General features: G+C 40.9%; 1 protein-coding gene across 4 annotated transcripts in view; it reads right to left on the bottom strand.

The window, feature by feature from the left end:
• EBF1 (EBF transcription factor 1) overlaps positions 1–24,720 on the bottom strand; it is a 267,557-nt gene that overhangs the window by 60,461 nt on the left and 182,376 nt on the right. For 3 of the 4 annotated variants that reach the window (XM_036391971.2, XM_036391967.2, XM_036391969.2), the window contains exon 9: positions 6,915–7,045. In XM_036391971.2, coding sequence (XP_036247864.1) covers positions 6,915–7,045 — 131 coding nt within the window. Of the gene's footprint in view, positions 1–6,914; positions 7,049–24,720 lie in introns of all 4 variants that reach the window. The other variant, XM_036391968.2, reaches the window with a different exon arrangement.

Here is a 24,720-nt window from a genome sequence, read left to right on the forward strand (position 1 = left end):
TGGGGCAGGGGATTCTGATGCTCTTGGCACAAAAGTTGGGGTGGGTCAGTGCTGCATTTTCTAGGCTCTAGACTATTTTTGGTTTTTCAGGGTTATAGGCTGGATTTAAAATGTGGTCCCTCAAATGAGTAGTAGAGCCATCTAGGAGTTCACTAATTCAGAGCAAGATTAACTCAAATCTCTGCTGCTCTCAGAAGCTACAGCATTGTCTTCCCCATCACCAAAATGTCCTCTTCTCACTCATTGTGCTCCCTCAGAAAAAACAGTAAAAAGAGGTTCAGAGAAAAGATGACAGGATTGTGTCCAACAATCAAGATACAGCTCTGGCACATGGATAATCCCTCTCTGCCTGTGGCCTATTAATGCACCTCTAGAGAGGCAAATAAAACCAAGACCATAACCTGGCTTGACAGGTTATGAGCAAAGTGTGAGCACCCCATGCAGTCAACTGCTCTATGCTCTTGGTCAAATCATATCCTGGATTAAGGAATAAATTTCAATAGATTTTTTTTTTTTAATAAAAAGCTTATTTTGTTCTTATTTTTACTAGGAAGCAAATGTTTCAGCACTGTAGTAAGGCCCTACCAAAAAAACCCCAGACTTTGATCCAGTTCTTTGTTTAGGGCATGGGACTAAAAAAGAGCACAGAAGGAGAGTAATATCTGTCTGAGAGCCATCTGTGCTACAGAGGGAAATGGCACACACAGTAGGGAGCTCTCCATATTTAAAATAAGAAAATTAATATTGAATCAAGTTGAATGTTAAAACCAAAACTACCAGCATCAAATGCTCCAAAAGTTATTCAGATCCACAGAAGTCAGAAGCCACATGTCATTTTAGAAATTATCATGTAGGGGTTGATGTCTTCTTGTTTGGGAGCTCCAAAAGTATGTTTGCAGGCTCTGCTTTGGAATCATGTGGTTTAGAAACTCACTTACTTTTAAAAGAAACCTGCCTTTTTTTTTCTAAATTGCTCACTCTATCAATTTGGGAAAAAAACTAAAAATTAAAATAAAAACCAAAACCAAGCCCCAAACTTCCACAGAATGCTTTTACTTAAACTGAGTTGTCTTGCAGTTGAGCTGAGCAAAGCCTAAAAGCCCAGGCCAATTCTCTCCATGCCCTAAAAAGCCAGCAGAGGCAGAAGGCAGTGCCAAGCAGCAATTGATTCCTAGTGCTTCAGACACCTCTCAGATTGGGATGAGCCACTCCCTGGAAGCTTCGACCCTTCCCCACTGAACTAACATGACAAGCTTAGACCATTTGCTCAACTGTAAGCAGCCAAACATAACTGAGATAAATCCCATCCTTGAGTGGTTCTGGTTAACTGGGTGAACTGGCAAGATGAGAAAAAATTTTTGACATTTTTGGGAAAAAATATTTGTAAAAACAGCCAAGGATTTCAGTAGTAAAGGTTAACACGCTCATCTTACTACATCAGCGTGAGCCTTGCATCCCTCACCCCCATTCTGGCATGAGCTATACAGGCAGCTTCTGGTTGTATCTTTGAATTTCCCAGCATTTACTGGTCTGTCACCACTTTAATGTTCTTTAAACATAATTTGTGGCATTTTCCAATACTCATCTTCCCTGGTTCCCAAGAAACGTCTGACCTATTTATGGTCCATTGTTACAGAGAGCTGGGGAGAGTTAAGCAAGTTTCCTGGTTTGTTCTCCACAAACAGTTTGGTTTTTCTTTGTGCTCTGAAGTAAATAAGTTTAACTGTGTTTAAAACCACAAATATACAATAATGTCGCCCACACATTCCCAAAGGGTGAACATTATGTCTGAAGTCCTATGGTTTAGGACACTCAGGATGTATTTTATTCCTCTTTTCCCTACAACTAAAGCTTGGGAGGTATACCAGGAGAATACGTGTGCCTTTTCCTTTTGCTTTTTCTCCACCACATCTGTCATTGACCACTGGCAGGGATTTGGTGCTGTGCCTTTGTTCTGGGTCAGCCCTCAGGTCTCCTGCACACAGAGGGAACTGGGCAGCTTGGTTACACACCAGGAGTTCCCTAGATTGCTGTCATAGCAGGAGATTGGCTTTAAGGGACAAAAAATGTTCCCTTGCACATTGAAACCTCCCACCTTGGATCTCAGATTCAGGCTCCACAGCTCTGCCAGGATCTGCTATGGACTGGGAGCAGCTCTCCAAATTGTCCTGTCTCTGGTTTGCAATCCAAGTGACCCAATTGGTGCTGTACATCTCTGGACAGTCCAAGCCCATCCACAGCAAAAGCAGATCTGCCCCTGCCTTCCATAACTCCAGAATTATGGGATGCTTTCCTGTCAGCTTGGGGCCTGATGTGGGGAACCTACTCCACCTTTTCTCCTTTCACACTGACATAGCCTGTTCCTTCTTCAGGGCACAATCTGCCTCATATTTACATGCCAAGCATCTGGAAGAGGTGAGCTGTTACACCCAGGGGTATTAAAAGTGAAGACACCACTTCTGGATGCCTCTGAGCCCCAGCTGGAGACTGGTAAAGAGTTTTGGGGAAGCATCATGACATGGTCACCCTGTTGTTTTTAGGCATCTGCCCTTGCCCAGTGACAACCACAAGACCCTGAGGTAGATGAGATCCCTGTGTGACCCAGCAGGGCCAGTTGTGCATCCTCATCTCAGCTGAGAACTCTTGGTGGATGAACAGACTCCAAAAGAACAACATGCCAAGAACCAAGAATCCCTAAATATGAATTATGCCCCTTTCTGAATTTATTTTTAAATATAAATCTTGAGCAAGGCATTAACCTGTAATTTGGACATGAACCCAGCAGACAAAATTCCCAGATCCATCTTCCTCCTCCTTTCCAGCATTTAGCAAATTGAGAAATGGAGCTGGACATAAAATTAGTAACTGGACCTTTCTCCCAAGGGATTTTCAAGTGATTTGGCCTGATACTTTACAACTGCATTTGCTGTTTGGTATAAATTCTTACTTGTCATCAGGGACATACAGTGGGTTGCACTAAAACCTGAGTTAGGGATCTTTTGAATGGTGGGTGGTGCCTGGCCTTCAAAATCCAAAACACATTTGGGCTGAGTGTGTACAACAAGCCTCTTTCTGTGGTTTGCTAATATATTCTAGGCATTCTTGTGTGATACAGCACCATTTCACACTCTTCAGAGTGCCAGGTTACTTTCTTTTTTTAAAAGTGACATTTTATAAGGAGATGTCATTAATCTGAGTCACTAGTTTATTTTTGCATGCTTGAGCTCTGGTTTGTGGTTAGGGAAATGGTGACAATCAGTCATAAATTTGACTTTGACTCTGTGTGAAGAGGACCATTAGAACAGGAATGAAGAAAAATCCCACCAACTGAAGGTAATGACAGCTTTCAGTGAGAACAGAACCCTTAGGGTACCTATATTTTAAAAAACAACCAATGACTTTGCATGCCTCAATTCTGGGCATCCAGATGCTGCTTAATAAGCCTTGGTTTGCAAAAAGAGGGTGCCTACTCATTTTTTAAAAATGAGTCAGAGCTCCAAAATAAGCCCTCAAAGCCAGAGACTTCCAAAATCAATAACAAACATAAAAAGCAAAATAACAAACTGTGTCACAGAATTTGATTCAGCAGCAGTAAAAAAAAAAAAATACACAAAAAAGCCACCAAACCAAAAAATTATCCTTTGTTTTTGTGCTGTGCAAAGGTAAAAAAAAAAAGATGTTTCAGTGCTTCATCTTTTCTTAATATAAAAGAAAAAGAAGTTGTTTCCAGCTGACTCTGTACAGCTGCAGGAATGTTCTTGGCAGGAAAATGTTTGAAGAAATAGTTCATTTTAAGCAAATATTGTGGAATATTTATAAGAAACTAATTTTGTCTTCACAATCATGTATTTGCCCTGCAAGTCGACTCTCAGAGTCTGAGCACCCCAACGGGAGAGAGAAATAAGAAGGGTTCTTATCAGCAGGGCCAGTTTGGAATATCTGTGACAATGCAGGGATCCAGAACCTGGGTGAAACCCCCCAGATTCCAGCTCTGAGTGTGTGTGCACGGCACAGACAGGCAGCAGAGCCTGTCTGGCACACAGAATGTTTGCTGGGAGGCTCTGAGCACACCCAGCATGTGCACATGATAGAGCAGCGCTGTTTGTTTGGCGGTTACGAAAGTCCCTTGGAAAAAAAAAAAAAGGCACTAGACAGCCCATTCTGCTGTATTCTAAAAATACCAAGGGCTTTTAAAGTCATTTTTCTAAAGTAATATGGGAGGTAAGGATTAATTGAACCTACTGGCTTAGAGTATCTGCATTTCTGCTCAAAATTAATGTGACAAATTAAGTTTTTATTTAGTTCTCCCTGGCTGAGAAAGGTTGCAATTATGTTAGAGTGTTTACAGCTAAAATATATGTTTAAATAATAAATATGTGTTTCAGAAACCATTTTAAAACTCCTTTTTTAACACAGTCAACTCCATTTCAAGCATATAAATATTTCAATTACAAAACTTGAATACATGTAAAATAAATTAAAAATATATTATTTACATTTCAAATTATTTATAACATGCTGCTTGACAGCAACAAATTCACTCTTAAAAGGAAGTTGTTTGGGGTTTTTTGACTCTTAACTTTACTTCTGAATTAGGGTAGGATTTATATTTTAAATATCCATGCAGCTCAGGTATTTACATGGATTTTGCTATAATAAAGTCTGAGTAATATAGGACCTTTATGATAATTACCTTCACAGCACCTCTCCAAAGAAGGTGACTAATCTTATTACTGTTTTAGAGAAAGGGAATTGAACTTTAAGTAGATTATACGATTTGCCCAAGGTCCCATGCAAAGTCTGTAGCAAAATGATGCTTAATTTCAATATTAGACTTCATCCCCCAAACCACCTGCAATTATAGCTGAAACTGAAGCTGGAAAAATCCACATGAAATGCTCTGCAAGAGTCATTCTTTTTTTTAGTCTCTGCTTATCTGGTTTTGTTTGGGATTTTCTGAAGCCCAGTTAAAATTATGTTTTGTTTGGATCCATGAAACAACAGGATGAACTTTAAAATTTGTCCAGAATTCAATGATAAAATAACCTGGCTGAGTTTGCTCATAACTGGGCCTTACTGGCAACTCAGGATGAGCCTGCTCCAGTTCTGTAATGGACTCAGATTCAGAGGTTTGACAGTTCAATTTTATACCCTATTAAAGTAAAACAAAAATGTTCTTTTTGGGTACTGAAAATTCCTTAGACATTTTTAGAAATGGGAAGGCAAATGAAAGAACTTATTTTGTACTTCATAGGTGGCTTGTATGTGTAACTTGAATTATTTATAGATCACTATTATTTAGGGATCACTCGGCTCATGCATTTCTGCGCTTGTTTACCATGTTTGTCTGCTTCTTTTAGAAAAAATGTTTTTTTCTCCTATATGATTTTTGACTGCTCTCATAGGTCATGAAATGAGAAGCAGTTCTGTAAGAGGGAGGCTGTGAAAGAGTTGCAGCCCATTGCAGCATTCCCAGACAACAGACTGGCTTCAGTCCGGACCTCCTCTAACATTATTAATTCCATGACAAGGCCTTGCAAACATCAGCAACAATGTTTTGACCAGCACTCAGTCTCCTGAGATTAGAAATTGACAATTAATGGCTTCCACTAATAAATAGAATCAAGATTTATAATGAAAGATCCAATTCTGCAGCACCAGAATCGGAGCAGTTTCCTCCCAGCCCCTCACCTTTCCCTGCTAAATGTCTGCAGCCATAATGGCTTCAATAGTAACATACAAAATGCTTACACTGGGCCCAGGGGGCACTTTCATGATCACATAAGGGCTTCAGAATAGGGCTCATTTACTATCTCTCTTTTTCTGAAATGCCCTTTCATCCACACTTGTCCTCAAGTGGAAGGATGAGAGAGAGAGAGAGAGAGAATAGTGAAGGACATTAGAGAATACTCTTCACGTGGAAAAAATGCTGCCATATGTGCAATGGAATCAGTAGGGGGAATGTGCAGGATATAAATTAAGCTGTGGTGTTGATTTAAGATTTATAGGATGTAAGGTAAAGCATCAGAAGATCCTCTCACCATTGGGAAGTGTTGCACAGATATTTCAGGGAGGCTGGGGTTTTTTTTCAGTATTAAAATAATGAAAATTACAATTTCTCATTAAACTTCAAAAATGCTTTTGGAAGGCCCTAAGTCTAAAATATAAACCTTTCCTTGGAGCTGTCTCCCTGTGCCAGTGGCAGAACTCTGCCATGGTTTCTACAGCCCTGGCCATGGCCATTGGGGTGATGCTGCCTGGGTTTTAACTTTCCACAGTTTTTTGGGGAATGTCAGGCTCCACAATTAATTATGTGCTGGGAAAAGACAGGGTTTAAGGAGCTGGGAGGAATAACAACAGAAAAAAAAATGGATAAGAAACAAGGAATGGGTTCCTGTGAAACTACAGGGGCCCCTGCTAGGTATGAGGAGTCCACTGTGGATACAACACAGTGCATTTGTTTGCTGCTATGAAAATGATATATACATCAAGTATCCAGGCTTTAGGGATATGCTGTTCAGAGGTGCTGAATTCTGCAATCTCCACCTCATTGAGCTGCAGCTACCAGCAGCCAGTTTCCCTGGAAAGTGGGATGACCTAAATGTTTGTTTCCTGTGGGCCTTTAGCTATTGTAGTGCTAAACACAGAATTATTCACATAGGTCTTTATCCTCCCCTTTCTTTGGAATAAAACCCACTGAGCTAAATTCTGGGCCAGCACAAGAAGATGCAAATCTCCCTGGCTATAATGGGTTCCTGCCACAGGTAAATTTGACTAATTATTTTCATAAAACTGAGCAAGGCAAGGATTCATGTGTCGACATTTGTTGCTGATTTAGCATGTGGCCCAGAGAAAGGACAGGCTGGCTACAAGGAGACAAAGCTGTGAGACATTAGCTATGAGACAACACCTACCTCACTCCAAACCAGCATGGTGCCGAATATGACCTGTAACCCATCAAAGAAATTGTCTCCTATGATGATGACAGTGGCACCTCCTGTAGTCCATCCTTCACTTGGACTGATGGCTTTGATACATGGTGTAGCTGCTTTTCAACACACATGAAAAAGAGAAGTATTCTGCTGTTAGAACTGGATTTTAATGATAGAAGACGTGAGAAAAATAAAATAAAAGGAGCTTTCATTTCCCCCCCTTACTAACACAAAGATTTCAGCAATCACATTCTTTATAGTACATATGCATGACCTCAAATTCTATCTTTGGAAGTATTTTTTTTCCTTAATTAATTTCTGTTTGGTTTTATTATCTGCATTCAAAAAACTATTTTTTTTAATTCTACATTAGCAAAAAAATCACAGCATGATGGGCAGAGATCAATTGGAAATCAGGACACATTCCTTTTTTTATTGTATATGAAATGCACAAGACCTAAGTTAATAAAACAATCTCCAGTAATCTTGCTTTATTATCCATCAGAACCCAAACTCACCAAGGAAACTCCCATAAATATTATGGAAAATATTGGCAAAATAAAAAAGGGTGTAACCCTCAGCATTTCTCTAACTGTTCTGCAATCAGATCCAGGTTGTTCAGTATTAAACCATCCTGCCCTGATTAATGCTTTGGCTACTACAAAAAAAAACCAACACCCCACAACCAAAAGCCACAGCTGCCATCCAGTCATTCCAGTTGTATTGCATCTACAGGATAAACAAGATGTGTGTGCAACACATTTTGCCATATCCGTGGAGTCTCCCAGCCACTTTCTTGGCATTGTATCTACTCAGAGCCTCTGAGAGGATGTTGAAAACCCAACTGTTGCTCAGATCTTGGGCTAAGAGCTTCTGGTTTGAGACTCTGTAGGCAGAAGCAGCTCAAATATTGGTGGGCTGGGGAGGTATAAACATTCACATATTGATTCTCCTCCTCTGCAGCACAGGGGCACCTTGGAATTTACCAGTGCTGAAGCAACAGAAATAACATTGCTGTAAAAATAGGCAGAAAGCCCTGGGTAACTCCACTCCTGCTCCTCCACAACCCTGTGGAGTCTCAGGGTGGTCACACAGGTTGATGGAAAGAAGCAACTTCACCCAAGATGCTACCAACTTTTCCTTGTATGAGGTGAGAATATGGCACTGGTAACATTAGATAACATTTTAAGTAAAGCAGGTACCTCAACAATTTCATTACTCATGGAAAACAGTTTCAAGGAGCAGCGTAACTCCACCAGCCAACCTCAGTGCTGGAAAGAATTATTCTTTTCTGAAGATGTGAAGCCAGAGGGAAGAGGCTGCACTGCAAACTCAGGAATGGGTGCCACTGCCCAGTTTTAGGGTTGGTGGCATTTGGCTGTGAATTGCTACTCGATGGAAAGGCTGATTGAACTGTTAATTTCGTTTGTAACTTTGATTATTTGATGATGTACTCCAGGAAGAACACTCAGGCACTTCCTCAGGTAAGGACTTAGTAGGAAGATGGGGATATTAAAGCCACTGTGTGTTAGCACCATCCAGGATAAAACCCTTACCCTCATGAGTTACTCAGTGTGGCAATGTAGTGAGTTACTTAATGAGGCACAGCCCCTGTCCTAAATTCTTCTAATTGTAAAGACAGGAAATTAATTCTTTCACAGAAGCCTAATTCAAAATGCTCCAGACATAAAGCGCTAAAGAGACCCAGCGCATCTTTATGATTCCTCAGTGAAGTTCTGGTTGGTTGGAGCTGATTGCAAGAGCAGTGTGGCTGCTGGGAAGCTCCTTCCCCCCAGCCCCTGGGCAGGGAGGGTGGGTGGGGAGCTGGGAAGCAGGAGGGAGCTGGAAAAGGAGCAGTTGAGTCACCCTGAGCACTGTTTCTGTGAGCACTGCCCCAGCCTCACACCACTGGTGGTGGCAGGCACAGATGGGGAGCAAACCGACCCCAGCCCTACCTACAAAAGGTTGCAAGTGTCAGAACAAACTTTTCCACTACTTAAGCTGATGGGGATGCCAGCTCCAGGGAAAAACACAAACAGGCAGCAAAAAAAATCATTACTCCAAACTTGGCAGAGTACAGCCATTAACTTTTACATGAGCTAACAAAAGAAACATCCTGACATTACCGTCACGAAAACGTAGCGCACACACAGAAGTTACTTCAATATGTTTAATTTGGATTCAAATTACTTGCATAAAACTGTGCATAAAACCCACTGAGATGTCCAAAAGCAAATGCTTTTCCTTCAGCCAAGCTCACAGCAACAGATTTACAGTGAAAGCAGCTTTTCAAAATGCCATCTAGCCCTTTCACAGAATCAAACTTTTTCATAAATAAAAATTAAAATCCCTTCCAAATTACACCCTTTCCAGTATTCCCAGTTGATTGTGGACATATACCCCCCACAATACAACCCAGAGGTAATCAGTTTCCCATGTGTCAGAGAATGAGCTACTTTTCTTAAAGACTACAAGCAACATTTTTTTTCCTAAATACCAGTGAACAAAAACTATTTGAGACCATAAGCCATTAACAGAAAACATATGCAGGCTTTGCTGGAAGGGTTGTCAAGCAGTGGAAGAAGCTGCCCAGGGAAGTCACCATCCCTGGAGGTATTTAAAAGCCATGTAGATGTGGCACTTGGGGACATGGTTCAGTGGTGGGCTTGGCAGTGCTGGGTTTACAGTTGGACTCAATCTTAGACGTTCTTTCCAACATAAATGACTCTACAATTGAAAATTATAGATTCAAGTCATCTTTAAAGTTAATGCAAGATACTCTTGTGCAGTTACAGGACCCCACAAAAAAGTCTTTGCACTCAGAGGTTGAAGTTGCTGCCCTGTCAGTGCTGCCCCATGTATTTGATTCTAATATTTTATAAATGTATTTGCTTCATATCAAACATGTGCCAAGTCCCATCCATGGGAGCCAGGGGGACTGAGGCAGACACTCAGGGCTCTGTGCTGAGCTGGGGCTGTGAGTGGGACACTCTCACCTGCAAAGCCACTGTGACCAACAGCACATGGCATTTTATTTAAATATGTGGAAATTGTGCTGAATCAGTGCCTCATCAAACCTGCTGGCAATAGCCCAGGACATCTCTGAGGACAAAAAGTCAGGACTTGGTGGTTTAATCACCAGGGCAGGATGGTGCCCTTTGCAGGCCCAGCCTGAGATGGAGCAAGAGCGCTGTGCATTCCCAAAAGATTTCATAATTTTACCATGTCACAAAAACCAGAGGGACTCCCCAGCTTTCCCCACACAACCTCTCTTATTTTAAGTGTCTGTAAAGGTTGGAAGGGCTGCAGGAGGTGCTGCCCAGCCAAGGAAGTGGCTCTGAAGGGCTGCACCCCAAGGAAGACGTGCTGAAGGAGGCATCCAGACTGCTACCTGTTTTTGAGGGCACAAACCATGTTTATACAATGACATATTTGCAATAACCAGTGCCATTCAGGACACTGGTCTGTCTAAAACTTTGCCCTTCCCAGGCCCTTTGTTTGGAGCACCAAGGAGGATGGAATTGGGTCCCGTTGGCAGCATCACCCCAGGTAACACTGGGAGGGGGCAAGGCAGTGACCTCAGCTCTATTTCTGCCCCTGGTACAAATGTCTGGCCAGCTCAGGCCCTCAGCTCTTCATACTTCTGCTCTTAATCACTTGGCAACTTTCAAAGCACCGTCTGGAAGGTGTTTACTTCTGTGCAACCCTAGGAAAACAGAGCTAGGCAGAATAATCTTTTCACTGGAGGCCTTGATTTTTCTACATTTTGTTTTGGTCAGAAGACAAATCAAAATACAGAACTTGTCTTTTTTTTTATTTTTTTTTTTTCAGAATGCCAAGTTCCAGAATCTCTACTTAGAATTAACTATAACACTTTTCAATACCTCCAAGAAAAACAAAATGTTTTGTTTCAAAATATTATCACTTCTCATGCTCTTCTGTAACCCCACCATTTCTGAAATGGTGTTTTTAAAACAAATAGAAAAAAAGGTTACATAAAATTTAAATTTTTCTGTAGAAAAAGAGTTTTTAGTCTAAGTTTGAAGTTTCACTGATAAAAAAAATACAGTGAATGACTTTAGACCAGTCCTAATCAAGGCAGTGAAGTGTACATGATTGATAACATGAACAGACTTTAAGTCCAGGGAAGAATTATAACAAAAAAAAAAAGAATAATTGCTCATTCCTACATATATGAAGTTTTCTCTTGTTGTTGTTGAATGAACAGCTGGAAGCCAAGTACAATAAGAGCCAAAGAGTTTGGTAGCCCAGCTATCAGACAGGATTTTCAGACTCTTTGGTGTGAGTGTGTCACATTCATTGTGTTTCCTCAGAACAGCTGGGCTGAGGGAGAACCAAACATCCCCCTCCAGCTGCAGCAGGACCTTGCAGCTCCTCACTGAAGGTGATGTGGCCACATCCTCCACCTGCTGAAAGGCCTAAGGGTTGGGAGCCTCCATGAGCTGCTCTCCTTGTTCGCACAACACCAGGGCAAGTCAGAGCCCACCCGTGACAGTCCCACCGTGCTGCTCCCACGGGCCAGGCTCACAGACAGAAGTGGCAGAGGAGGATCTGCAATCCCAAACTTACTGAGGCCATTGGGAATCCTGCCACTGGCTTCAAAGCTAAGGGCTCTGTCAATCAATGTTAAGGATTTATGAGTAAAAACATTAATGGCTCCAAGGAAAACAACGTTCTTATGAAATCTTCGTTTTTCTCAATGTACACATTGTTAAAATCTTATCACGTCCCATACAAAGGATGGCAGGACCCCACTCCAGCACATGGGGAGCAAAAAAAGGAAAAGTTTTTTGTTGTGTGCTGCGTGTGCCGGTGTGTTCCTGTGTTCCCACACTTCCCAGCTACTGATACACAGGGATTTTTCTTCCCTCAAACTGTGACAATAAAATGATTACCCCGCCACAGTTTAGCATAATGGTTCAGAAACGCTCGTGGCATATTGCAGAGTTAAAGTGGAAATTATTAGGTAGCTCTTCTTTGTTATAATAATGATCACTCCACAAATAAAAGCTCTTCTCCCAAAGGTACTGCAAGGCACAAAATGCTAATTCTGAAGATTATGTGTGCGCTTTTATTAAATATTACTCTGCCCTGTCTGTTTGAGGGCTTCACTGCTCTGATTGTTTTATGAGTGCCATGTTAATGTCAGCCCCATCTTGCTAGCAGCAGGCACACATTTTAGCTTTTGTATGAGAGTTGATCAAAGGCCACGTGCTGAGGGAATTGCTGAGAAAACACGGACAAGCGATAAAAATCTAACAGATTAATTGGTTTAAATTTCATTTCAGGGTGTTGAACTTTGGCTCAGGACACAAGTACTACACTACCAGTCAGGGCCTAATTACCACATTTCCAATTTGCCTCTGAACAATGCTTGGCAGGGAGAATAATAAGAGTACTAATAATACAAATAACATATAACTAATAATATTAATAACAATAATAATAACTAAACAACAGCAACAATGTCTCCTCTTAGCTTCTTGTACACGTTTAACAACTAACTTTGTGTGCAGGCAATTTCAGGAGGAAATTCCTCTCCCCCACCACCGCTCATCTGCCTCCTGAGCATTTTTACCTGCCTCAAACAGCACCTGATGACAGAAGAAATAACAGACAGCCTCAGGAGCATCTGAATTTACAGAATCAATAATCTACAAACTCCAGCCCCTCACAAACACACACTGGACGTTTCATACTCTTAATTAGGGACCTGCATTTCTAAACAGAGATAGCTTTTTATCCTCCAACAGAAATGATCTGTTCCACTGATAGAAAACAGAGGCCGGAGGGAAAAAAACATATTTACCACAAAGTTTATGGGTGGCCTTGGAATAAGGGTTAATTGAGCTTAGAGGTAAATGTTCACTGAGGTGAATTAGTGGGATGCACAGCTATCAGCGGGGCTCTGGGACTGCTCCTGTTTAGCTTCTGAAATGTATTTGCTCTATGATTAATATCCAGTTTGTGCTGGTGACTGTAAGAATGACCTTGCCTGCAGTTTTTATCATGAAGTGTGGTTTCATCCTCTATTATTCCATAGATGAGGCTCTGACAAGAGTTGCTGCATCACAACAGGAGTTTAAATGATAGGGCACAGGCTTTTATTTTTCTTCTCTCTAAGAGTATTGTGACACGCAAGGAGAGTTGCATAAAGGCAGTTAAAACTGGGAATTAAGAGGAACAGGGAATTTATGTCTCATCTTAGAGGAAGTACTGAAAATATCTGGAATTTAATTTAATTTTCCTTTTTTTTTTCCTTGGGTAAAACCTAATTCCAGGCTAAATAAATAAATGAGCCACAGATTAACCCACAGTTTATGGGTCTGATCCTGCAACCCGTTAAATGCTTTCACCAAACTTTTCAGAATATCAACACAAATCAGTTTTAAGCACTCAAAACCGTAACTTATGGAAGTTGTGATTCAACAAAGCACTCAAGTGCCTAAAAACCCCGCTGAAGAAGTTGCAGGATAAGGAACTCGGTTTTGTAAGATAGTTGGGCCCTGTGAAAAGCTCCCAAGACCTGGGCCGTGGATACAGAACTGGGGCTGTTTCACAACTGCCTTGGGTCACTTGTGGACCCCCCTGTGCAGGGCAGGGCTCATCCAGCCACACACAAGGACCAGCAGCAGCACAGCCAACACAGCAATGCCAACACCTTGGCCTCAGGACTCAGCACTAATTCTGGGACTTTTTTCCAATTTAAAAGGATAAACCAAATATTTTTTGAGGGGTTGAGCTGGGCTGTTTTGTTAAGTGGGGAGGGGGATTGTTTGGGTTTTGGGTGGTTTTGTTTTCCCCTAAATAATATCGTCTTTCCTGAAAAGTGGGAATTGTCAGGCTGCTCACTAATCTGAGCATGCTGAAAGGGTGAACCCTAAAAATTCTGCCTCCCCAGGCAGCAGTGCCATTCCAGGCTGGTTTGTGGGGCATTGCTGGGGCTGGCATCCAGTATAGGCAGCTGAAAGCAACTGAAGATTATGAAACCAGCCTGGATGGGGAAAGGTCCTCGGGACCAGCCCAAAGGACACTTCAGGGAAAGGGAATGTGGCTGAGCTTTTATGTATTTTACTGGAGCATTAAATCTTCACTCTTAAGCTAAACAATGTGTTTGCTGCTTATCTGGGTGAAGTGATGATCTTCCTGCCTTCCTTTTGCGTCTCGAGCCGGCTCCGTGTCCCATTCTCTGCTGACAATGAGCAGCTGCTGTGCAGGAAACAGGGCAGCAGAGGTTTCCCCCTGGAGCAGATAACTCCTGCAGCTTTGTGCGACACAGGCACGAGGATGTGATGCCCTGCTCCTCGATATTTGGGGGTTTTAGCATATGCAAGCCTTAAAGATTACAGCACCCTGCCAAAAATGGCAACCTCCTCCCGGTCCTTCATGACATCTGCACTGGGTGAAATCACTGAACCAAAAATACACGAGCCGTGCAATCCCTCCAGGTTGGGGGAAGGGAAAGGAAGGGATGGAAGGTTGCATTTTTTCTGGTTTCCAGTAGTGAAATTAAAGGTCTTGGCTGTGATTTTCTGCTGAACGTTTTGGATGCACGGCTCCCATTAATGGGAAATGAAAATGTAAATTACCTGGGATAATATTCCACCTACAATCAATACTTAAGCCAGTGTTTCTCTTTTATCCTTGCTGATGCCTCAGCTAGCAAAGTTACATTTCATGGAGTCCTCTGTGTTTCTCTTTCCTTAATGATTTCCAAAGCTCTCAGTTGTTGATCAGTGCCTGAAAAATGACTGCATGGAAAAAGGAAGCAATCCAGAATAATGAGAGACCTGTTACAAAAAAAAAATCTGCTCTGTATTTTACTTACAACATTTCCATAAAATAATAATTTAGTTATCTCTGTATGATTGCAAGAAATGTATTTTCATTAATTCTCTTAAACCCTTTCACATCACAGAGGAAGTTCTGGGAGTTTCTTTGCTTATTTGGGTTATTTTTTGTTTTACTTTAGGAGCTAACTCCTACTTTCCAAAAATTAATAAAACAGTCAGAGTCCTTAGTTTCTCCCTGCAAGTCTGTAAAACTTGACCTCCAAAGAAAGGTCTGTCATGTCTGTTTGGCAAATAATAAATTCCCCAAGAAAAATGCAATGTTACAAATCCACTTAAAATTATGTTAAACTAAATAGATAGGTTCAACCTAAACATTAATATATATAAACAATACATGTTTTCTTCTTCTTGAGAAATATATCTGCACTCTCTCTAAATGTATATATTTCAAGAAGCCTAATTTATTGTCAATTATTTTTATGTGCTACCCTGATCTTTTTATTCAAAGGAAATTTTGGGCTGGCTTTAAGCTCTAATTTTTGTATTCATCATTTTTGCCCCAGAATTGCAGGACTTTCATTTTGAGTCAGCCATGAGGAAACTGCTGCAGGTGGCTTTGGCCAAACATTGCTAAACTAGTGCCTGCCCCTCAGCCTCAGCACTCCCTGTGCTCTTGAGCAGCTCAGGTGCTCAGGGATGCACAGACTGGGTCAGGAGGAAAACCAGACATTCAAGAATATTGCACAGGGCCTTTCAAATCTTGGCATCACCTCCAGCTGCACAACAGGGGATGGGTTTGCTCAGACCTCAACACCAAAGCAGTGGCTGCTCTGCTCCCCCAGGGATGCACAAACATATTTTGACCCCCAAGTGAGATAAATGTTTTACCACGAGCCCCCAGATTATTGCAACTCTATTCCTTCAGCCCTTCCTCCACCCCATGGTGCCACTTGCAGAGGAACACGAACAGCGTGTGAAAGCCAAAGGCAATAAACACCATGCAGGAGACTGAGGTGTGACACATGGATGGGATTGCTGTATCTGAGTATGGGCTCCAAAATTTTGTTAAATCAACAGTGAAAAAAAAATGTATCTGCCTTTCCCATTGCAATTTCAATGGCTTTCCACCATCAACTTCCTTTATGAAGTTATGAAGCCCAGTTAAGTCACTATGACTACTTTAAAAACAATAGGCATGTCAGAAAGGAGCCTGCATCTGGTTAAGTGCACTGAAGTTTAAAACTAATTGTACTGATGCAATTTCTGGGTGAGGATGGAGGCAACCTTGCAAATGGAAGTCCAAAATGAGTACTATAAATCAGCCCTAAAAGTTTGTCAAAACAAACATCTCTGCATAGTTCTGATACTCCAAAGCATACTTCATTTAACTGACTGGTTCTTCACGATCCAACAAAGAATTTTATATTTGCTAAATGTTAACCCTGTGTTTTACTGCATTGCTATACCCCAACCCAACAGAAGGGCAGGTGGGTACAATTTCAAAATTCCTAGTTTGTTTTACCACCAACCCTGGTCATGTTTTCTCATTTTCATTTTCCATCAGTACCTTTACAAAACAGTAAATCCCTCATAGTAAATTTCCCTAGAGTCACAACATAGGACCAGACAAAATCCTGTAAGGTGCAACAGGGTCAGCATCCAGAGCACAACAGGGCTGAGCCTTGATGCTCCAACACCCACTGGTACATTATGGCCACACTGGCAAGGTTCAGTTAGTGATACACAGAAACTATTCTAGATGAAACAGAGTTCAATCTAAATCTAAATTCTCACTGCCAAACTAAATACTAGTATCAATTACATTTTTATTACATCTTTCACTATCAGAAAGAAAAAACCAGAACCTCGCATCCCTCAAATTAATCCCCCCCGACTACATTACACAGTGCAACAATCAGAAATTCACCTGAGGTGGATTCTACAGGAAACAAAGAATTTATTTTCCTGAAAAAAACAAAATTCAACTAATATAATCTTCAGCTGGGGTCTCTTTGTTCAACAGAACTGAGAAATCTGCCCACAACAGAGAGCTCACAGTAATCGTCTTTCAGAAACAAGAACAACCCGTGCAGAAACACAAAGCAGTTCTGCCAGGGACAGGGAGTGCCTGCAATCCAGTTTCTTCAAGGGAAATTCAAGTACCCTAAGAGTTCTTATTCCTCATCTGATTTCTCTCACAAATCACAGGCTCTCTAATGCAATTTTCTGGAGTCTGAGAATCATAAAGTCAAATATGAACAAGTCTAGTGGAAAATCTGTGACGCTAATCTTGGCCTACGTTGTACTTTTAACAGGCACTGAATTTGTGCACCGGATTATCCAGATGGCCATACAGGAATCATCCTGATAGGATTAAACCTTTGTGCTGAACTCTGCTCCATCTGTTCTGGGAGCTTTGCCTATCGCTATCGGAATATGAATGCTCAGCCTAGGTCCAACACCACGACTGAAAGCACCCATTTACCACACACACACATGTACATGTGCACACACAGCTCCCCAAGTGCTTCATTAATAATGTGAGATGAAGTTACCCCAAAGTTTACCACTAAAGAAACATATTGCTTTTATTACTCTTTTGAAGAACAAAGCACACTATATCTAAATTCAAACAAAAGAGCATTTTTGTTGTTGTTCTGGGACTTGTTCAATTCATTAAACCATAGTACTGCCATAAATTTATAGATGAAGGCATGACTAACCATAAAGCAGCAAGGCTCTTCATCTTTGAAATCTATTAGTGTATGAGGATGTATGACACAGTCGCACTTTGAAGATGTCATGGTTAAATATTTCAGATTAAAAAGCAGTCAGCAACAAAACACATGTGTGCACTCAGCACTGGTAGCTGCTCTTTGCAGCTCAATCTAGTCACAGCCCAAGAACAGAAAAGTAATAATCAGTCCCAGTAAAAGAAAAGCTTATTCCCATTAATGTTTCTTTCTGCTTTTATTATCTATTAACGACAGTCTCCTGCATTCATTGCTGCAGCCTGCCAGATGCAGCAAAGATCCATATTCATCATGTGCAAAAATTGTGCTCGGGCTGTCTCTGACAGGTTACATAGAGCTGCCAATGGAGGGACCAAGGTCTGATGCACGGCCTTGGGTTCTCAGGCCCTGCGCCAAGGGGAAAGGTAGGGAATCTGGCTCTTCTGCAGGAAAAGCATCCCAGTGATCAGAGGGTTTAGCTAAATTTCTGTTCTGGCCAGAAATACTCAGAAAACTAATGAATATCTAGGATGGAAAAAGTGGATATGCAAATTAATTAATAATATTGTTCTACTATTATTATTATTATTATTATTATTATTATTATTATTATTATTATTATTATTATTATTATTATTATTATTATTATTTTCATAATAATAATAGTAATAATAATATTTTTATTATTGTTATTAGATTCAGCAATGCAATATAATCCTCAGCCCCTGTTTGTGATGGCAGTGGGACAGAGATGGAAGAAACATAACCTGCACTGCATTTCAAGCAGCAGCCACGACTGTACTGCACAGACTGAGACCCCCTTGTCTGTGCTGTGCTGTGTCTCTCAGACTGTTCCTTCCTCTGTTCTTTGTGCTGCTCCGAGTGCAGGGTCAGGCACCCCCTCCGAGCCATTTAGGCTTTACTTGCAAAAACATAAGCATAAAATTATATTTATAGTTCACAGTATCTGTCCAGCAATGACACCACATAAAACCAGCACGCTGAAAATCTGTGTGAATACTTTGGACTCGAGCCTACAAATGCTTAGAGAAGTTGTTCTTTCAATGTCTCTGATAAAGTCATGCTAGGTTTTTATTTATTTATTTAGGGCTGCATTCAGACCACCTACCTCAGGCATTGCAGCCTGTCAAACGTCAGACTCCAGCTCTGGCTGGGTGAGTCAGCCTGCCTAAATTAGGATCCTCTTTCCTCTCTACAATAAGCAGAAATGGGAAGACACCTCTGCAAGCTTGGAGACCCAGGGAGTTCCGTGCTGGCTCAGGAAAGTACCAAGGGATCTCAGCAAGACGATAGCATAGGTAGGGAGCAGCCAGAAGCAACCTCATAAAAAATATTTGGCAGCTGATATTGAGCAGGCACCTGACTCTGGGCTTTCCTGCAGACACCTCTGCTCAGGCTCAGGGCTGAAGGAGGAGGCAGCACTCACCGTCACCTTCAGGGTCGCAATCCCAGGAAAAGAGTAATTTTCCCCAAAGGGCCCCTAATCACAGTAGCTTTACCTTTCAGTGTCTCAGAGAACCAAACATGGTCAGAAATATTTATTTCACCCCCTCTTCTTCTCCTCAAAGAGCCCAGGGAGTTGAGCAATGCTCTCACCTGAACATCCTGCAGGAAAGTGCTGTGACCTCAAACCCCAACCCATGCACTAATGCTGTGGCTGGAAAGATGAGCAGTGCTGTGGTTAGGCAGAATTTGCTCCAAGTGCTGGCCTTCCCTCTGGGCATGGATCAGGTAACACCAAACCTATGAATTCCATATGCAAGCCCAGGTTTTCAGGGAACAGCAACACGAGTTGTCTGTTCAGCCTCCAGCAGCAGGGAGAGATCCAGCACTCTGCTGCCATTTCATAACTCAGGAGGGACCTCTGTGGGAAAAGCACTTTCCCTTTTCATGGGATAGATACTGAACCTCTGAGAAAGCTGCTACAAAACCATAATGATATGGTATTAACCAAACATAATTAATTCTGAACTTCCTTACGCTCCCAGTGCTAACAGGCACTTCAAGGGCAGTACAGCAAACAGCACACAGGTTCCTGCAGCACCTGGGACCAGATTTTTGGAAGCATCCACCAATCCAGTGGTTCCAGTAAGCAACTAATGGAATTTTCAAAATACCTCATAGACAGATAGAAATTCTGTAGCCAGAGTTGTAAGAATCCCAGTAAACACCTACGTGCAGCTTTAGGCACCTTGGTGCTTTACAAGTTTGGCTTTAGGTCCAAGAATTCCCCCAAAAAATTCATTTGGGATACCTATACCCTTGAATGGCCACTTGTCTCACAAAAAATGGATCAGTTTAGAAAACCCTAAATATCCACATCATATCTCTTTAAGCGTTTCACTGTGGCCATTGTACCTTAACTTACACATCTAAATGTTTGAATAACTTTTGAGAAATAATCTTAAACTTCTAAATTTCAGACAAGTTTTTCATGAAACTTTATTCTTGATCTTTTTAATAAACTTCCTAAGCCCATTCACTTTGCTCAGTGAGGTCATAAACCAGCACTGCTTATATTACAGTCACTTTCACGCTAAGGATTTGTTTTGTCACAAAGAGAACTATAAATTCATGGAATGAAGGTGGAAAGCAGAAAGGACTAATTGTGACACACAAAGCTTTCTGGTTATGCTCAGCAAACAGTTTGGGCTAAGATTTTAAAAACCACTTTATGAAGTTGTACTACTGGCTTTAATGAAAGCACACTTTTTGCAATGTCATACACTCCCAAAAAATCTGGTACTCGGGATTTGGGCCAAACACAAAGCCTTTTTTCATTCCAGTATTAATTATTAGTAGCTTATTTTTTATTCTTTGCTACTAAACATTAATAACTTTCAAATAGCAAACCAGATTAGAATAACAACTCCAAACATCCCACCCTGGTGGGCTCCATTTTCTGCATCAGTGTCCTGGTTTATGCTGTTAACTCATTTCCTTGCATGTGGAGGAGCCTTGTCAAATACTCATTTTTCTGGGGAAACACTTGGCAGACAGAGACTTGAATGCTCACTACAATCCTCTCTCAGTTCAGTGACAAGATGAGTTCATTATTTGCAAAGTTTTCTAAACTGAATATTCTAAATGACAGTTTTGTGGAAAATTTTCACCTAACCAAACCTTTAATCCTGAGATTGTTATCACTGAGTTGATTCACAGCTTTGGGCACAAGTTTCATGGGAGCAAAGACCTTTTACAACCACTGATTGCTTTGGGGTATTTAAATATTGGGGTGCTCAACATGAAACATTTGGAAGTGTCCAGATACCTGCAAACTGCTGTGAACACCATTTTCTTTGAAAATCATGACATTTTATAACATCCAGATGAATTCTCAAAAAAATCACTAATTCTTGGCCTTCAACATCCCAACCACAATTCACAAAATTATTTTCCTTCAAAATTTGCTCAAAACAGCAGGGGAACTGAGTCAAAAAAGTATCTTTTCCCACCATAACACCAATAAATCATTTCTTATAATGAAAAAGATAAATTAGAGGAATTTGTTCAGAAATAATACCAATCATACCACAATAACATGATGTTTTGTCACTTCCTGGTGTGCCCATTTTGGAAGGTTGGAAAAACAACGCCTGGCAAAAACTTCACTGCCACAGTGGAGTGTTTCTCAAACATTTCTCCAATTCTAAAGTATCCTTCTCCCATATGATGCCATTATATTTGTGACATAGTGGCCAGCAAAGCAAATTAAAATGTAATGAATACTCCTCATCTATGAATATTCATTTCTTATTTGAGTGCTGCTGAATGTTCTCCTGTTCTGGTACCTGTGAAGTTTCTGCCAAACAGGGGAGTTAAGCTTTCTCTACTTGCATGACTGTATTCCAGTTCCTCTGAGGTCTGGAGAGAAATCTCAAACCTTCAGCAAAGGGTTGGTCAAACTCTCCAAATAAGAGTCAACACTTATGGTGGTTGGAGAATTTCCATCTGAACTTTCCTCCCTTATGGGTCTGCTATAAGAAAACAGTTTTTTCTGTGCAAATCTGTATCAAAATTCAATGGCAGTTTTCCCCATGTTTTCTTCTTTTTGCAATTTTGGGAGCACAGTTCTGAAAGCTCCTCAGGGAAACTCGCAAAATGCTTTCTATCTTCATCCAGGTGCTATTTTTCCATGAATTCATGACAACCTCGTAACAATAGAGGGTGACAACATATCACAGCTTGACATCCCTTAGATATTGGTGGGGAAGGGCTGTTTGGGGGTATTTTATTTATTTATTTTATTTATTTAGTTAGTTAGTTGAAAAACATAAAGGACAGTTGCTCGTGGGTAGAAACTGACACATCTCGTCTTTGTAAAATCGAGGTTTTTCCCATTCCCAATTTTCCCCTCTCAACTGAACGTGACCCTAAATCTCTGATAAATGACTGTCAAGGGAAAATCCTTTCTAACTGTGGCAATTGGAATATTCAAATCTGCCTTTTCAGAAGATATTTCCATGGACATTATGTAACAGCAATCCTTTCATTAATGACTAGAATATCTCAAATGGTATGTCCTAAGTCTCCTGCAGAAGTGTTAGCATAAATATGTTATACAATAATGTTTAAAAACCAAAACTACCCCACAAACTCAAACCTCCAACTTCATGCAATAGCTACACTCTAATGGCAGAACTAAAATTCTGGAATCTCCTTGCCTAAACTAGCCATTAAGAATCCATTGTTTAAATCTTGTTTTCATTTAGCCACAGACTAAAAATAAATTTTGAAAGATCGGAATTGCTGCAGCCAGATATTCCAAGCTTTTGAGTACCTCTCCATAATGGATGATTTATGACCCAGACAAATAGAAACAAAAGATTTTCTGCTTTGTGTTTGGCATGACTGGCTGTGAGAAGGGCAGCTCCACCTACCCACCCACCCAGTTCTTGTGCAATTCTCAGTAATATCCAAGGAGGAACAAGGGATCTGGGCCTGCAAACAGCAACTCTGCTCTGGTGAAGATTTTAAAAAAAAAGACATCAGCAAAATTCAGTGGGGCACAATTTAGTTAACTCAGTTTTGGTTGCCTAAATTGGAGCTGCACAAATCCTAGCTCTGCCATGCTTTGCTGATCTGATGTAAATTCAACATTTCACTCCTGAAAAGACCATTTTGATCACCCAGCCTGACATCCTGCATAGCACCCATCAGAGAACCTCATCCTCAACCACGTGAGGAATTACTCAAACCTTAACCTCCCCCTAACCTGCCATATCTTTTTTGGGAAAAAACCATGCCCTTTCTCAACATATACAACAGAGAACTTGCCACAGTACTGGAAGCTTACCTCACTGCCTCCCAGAGTTAAAATCTTGTTAAGATCATCATGAGCCTTTATCTACCAATTCTATCAAGTAAAGCATCTAAACTCTCTGGCCATGTTTTGTCTCTTCAGAGGGACAGATGTTCCCATTCCACCCAAGTTCACATTCTGAACTAATCCAGCCCTGGTGTTCTCACTTGAATTAAAAATTCTATCTGATTATGAGAAAAAATTTTGTTTTGAGGGTAAGAGAGCACTGGACCAGGCTGCCCAGAGAGGTTGTGGAGTCTCCTTCCCTGGAGATATTCAAAACCTGACTGGATGGGATCCCGGGCCACCTGTTCCAGGCAAACATGATTTAGCAGGGGGTTGGACTGGATGATCTCTAGAGTCCCTTCCAGCCCCAACCACTCCCTCATTTTGTAGAACAGAGTAAGTCCACAGGGCAGTGAAAAGGTTAATATTATACACTCAGTGAGGTCAAACTCCAAGAACACATAACAAGCCATTATGTTAAAAATTGCCTGAATTTATGAGTCACTGCATTTATGAAGGAACCGATATGAAAAAGACAACTTGGCAAAAATAAAGAAAATTATTTCCAGCTTGAAGTTTTGCAATCCTTCCGTATATCAAGGCTCACTTACTGTTATTACTATCCATGTTGTGCAATGCTCTGAAAGTCACATTTTTTTCCCCTGTGTATGCATAGAGATGTCCAACAACCCAAGGTATTCTTCCCTCATAGAAAATAAATTAGAAAGCAGACATAACTCAGAATAACATACAAGATCCCCTCAAGTAGAGTGGTAGAATCCTAATATTTTTTTTCAATATTTCCCTTCTAAATAATAAATCAAGCCCACTGCATTTCTCTATATGGAATGATATGATGCAGAAAAAGCTTGTGTGTTTATATTTTTCATATAATCACAAAAACATTCTTAAGCTCAGCACTAAACTATAACAGGTGCTTCCACCCCTGGATGAAGCAAGTCAAACTTTAACGGTTCTTTGTTTAAACCTGGCCAGTTTTTTAATACAATAGTCCCTAACTTTGATGAACAACATGAACCTATACCAACTAAGGGTAAAATGTGTCAAGTTTTGAAGATTAACCCATCTCAACTTGTTAAAATTTTTGCTTCAGTCAGTATTCTGTCTTGGAGTGACAATTTCATCAACTAGCACAGAGATAGGCACCACCAAGGAATTGAGGGATAAAATGGTTAAAATGGAGCTGATCAGGTCATCCTCTTCACAACTCTACACAATGCCCAAAATTTAGTGCTTAGAGTTGTGCCAGAGCCACTTAGGGCACAAGAAGAAAATCACTAAGACAGATTTCTGAGCATCTTTCAGGAATTACCCACCACGTGCAACTGAATTCATGGTATTCAATGTCTGTCCTCAACAATTCTGTTACAGGAAGACTAGAAATGAGACCTAAGGGCAGTCAGTCTCAAAGCTTTATTTTAAATATTATCCTCTCAAAATAATTTATAAGGTGAGGGAAATTTTTCCTTTTTTTAATAATCCAAACAGAAAATACCTGATTCACTAAGGCACAGCCTAGCAATCAGTTTTGCTTTCAAATCTGAGGACTCAGTGGAAAACCTCTGATTGTGCAGTAACTGTGAGCTCTTAAATGGCCCAGGATGGGCAGGATTGGCAAGAAAAACTCTTTAAATGCCCCACTGCTGACAAGAGGATCTGCCTGTCATGTGCAGCTGAGGCACAGCCACTACTGCTTTTTATTTCTTGTAGGAGGTTTTGCACCTGCAGACAAACGGTTGGAGTCACTCATTGCTGTCATGAGCTAAACAACATTGTAAAAGCTTGGCTGTCTCAGGTACCACAATGAAGTGATCAAATACCCCAGCCTTGCACTATCCTTCCCCGTTTAAGGGAACCAGGACTATTGGTTTTGCTACATAATGATTTATTTT

The sequence above is a fragment of the Molothrus ater genome, chromosome 15 (genome assembly GCF_012460135.2).
Source record: "Molothrus ater isolate BHLD 08-10-18 breed brown headed cowbird chromosome 15, BPBGC_Mater_1.1, whole genome shotgun sequence".
Lineage (NCBI taxonomy): Eukaryota > Metazoa > Chordata > Aves > Passeriformes > Icteridae > Molothrus > Molothrus ater.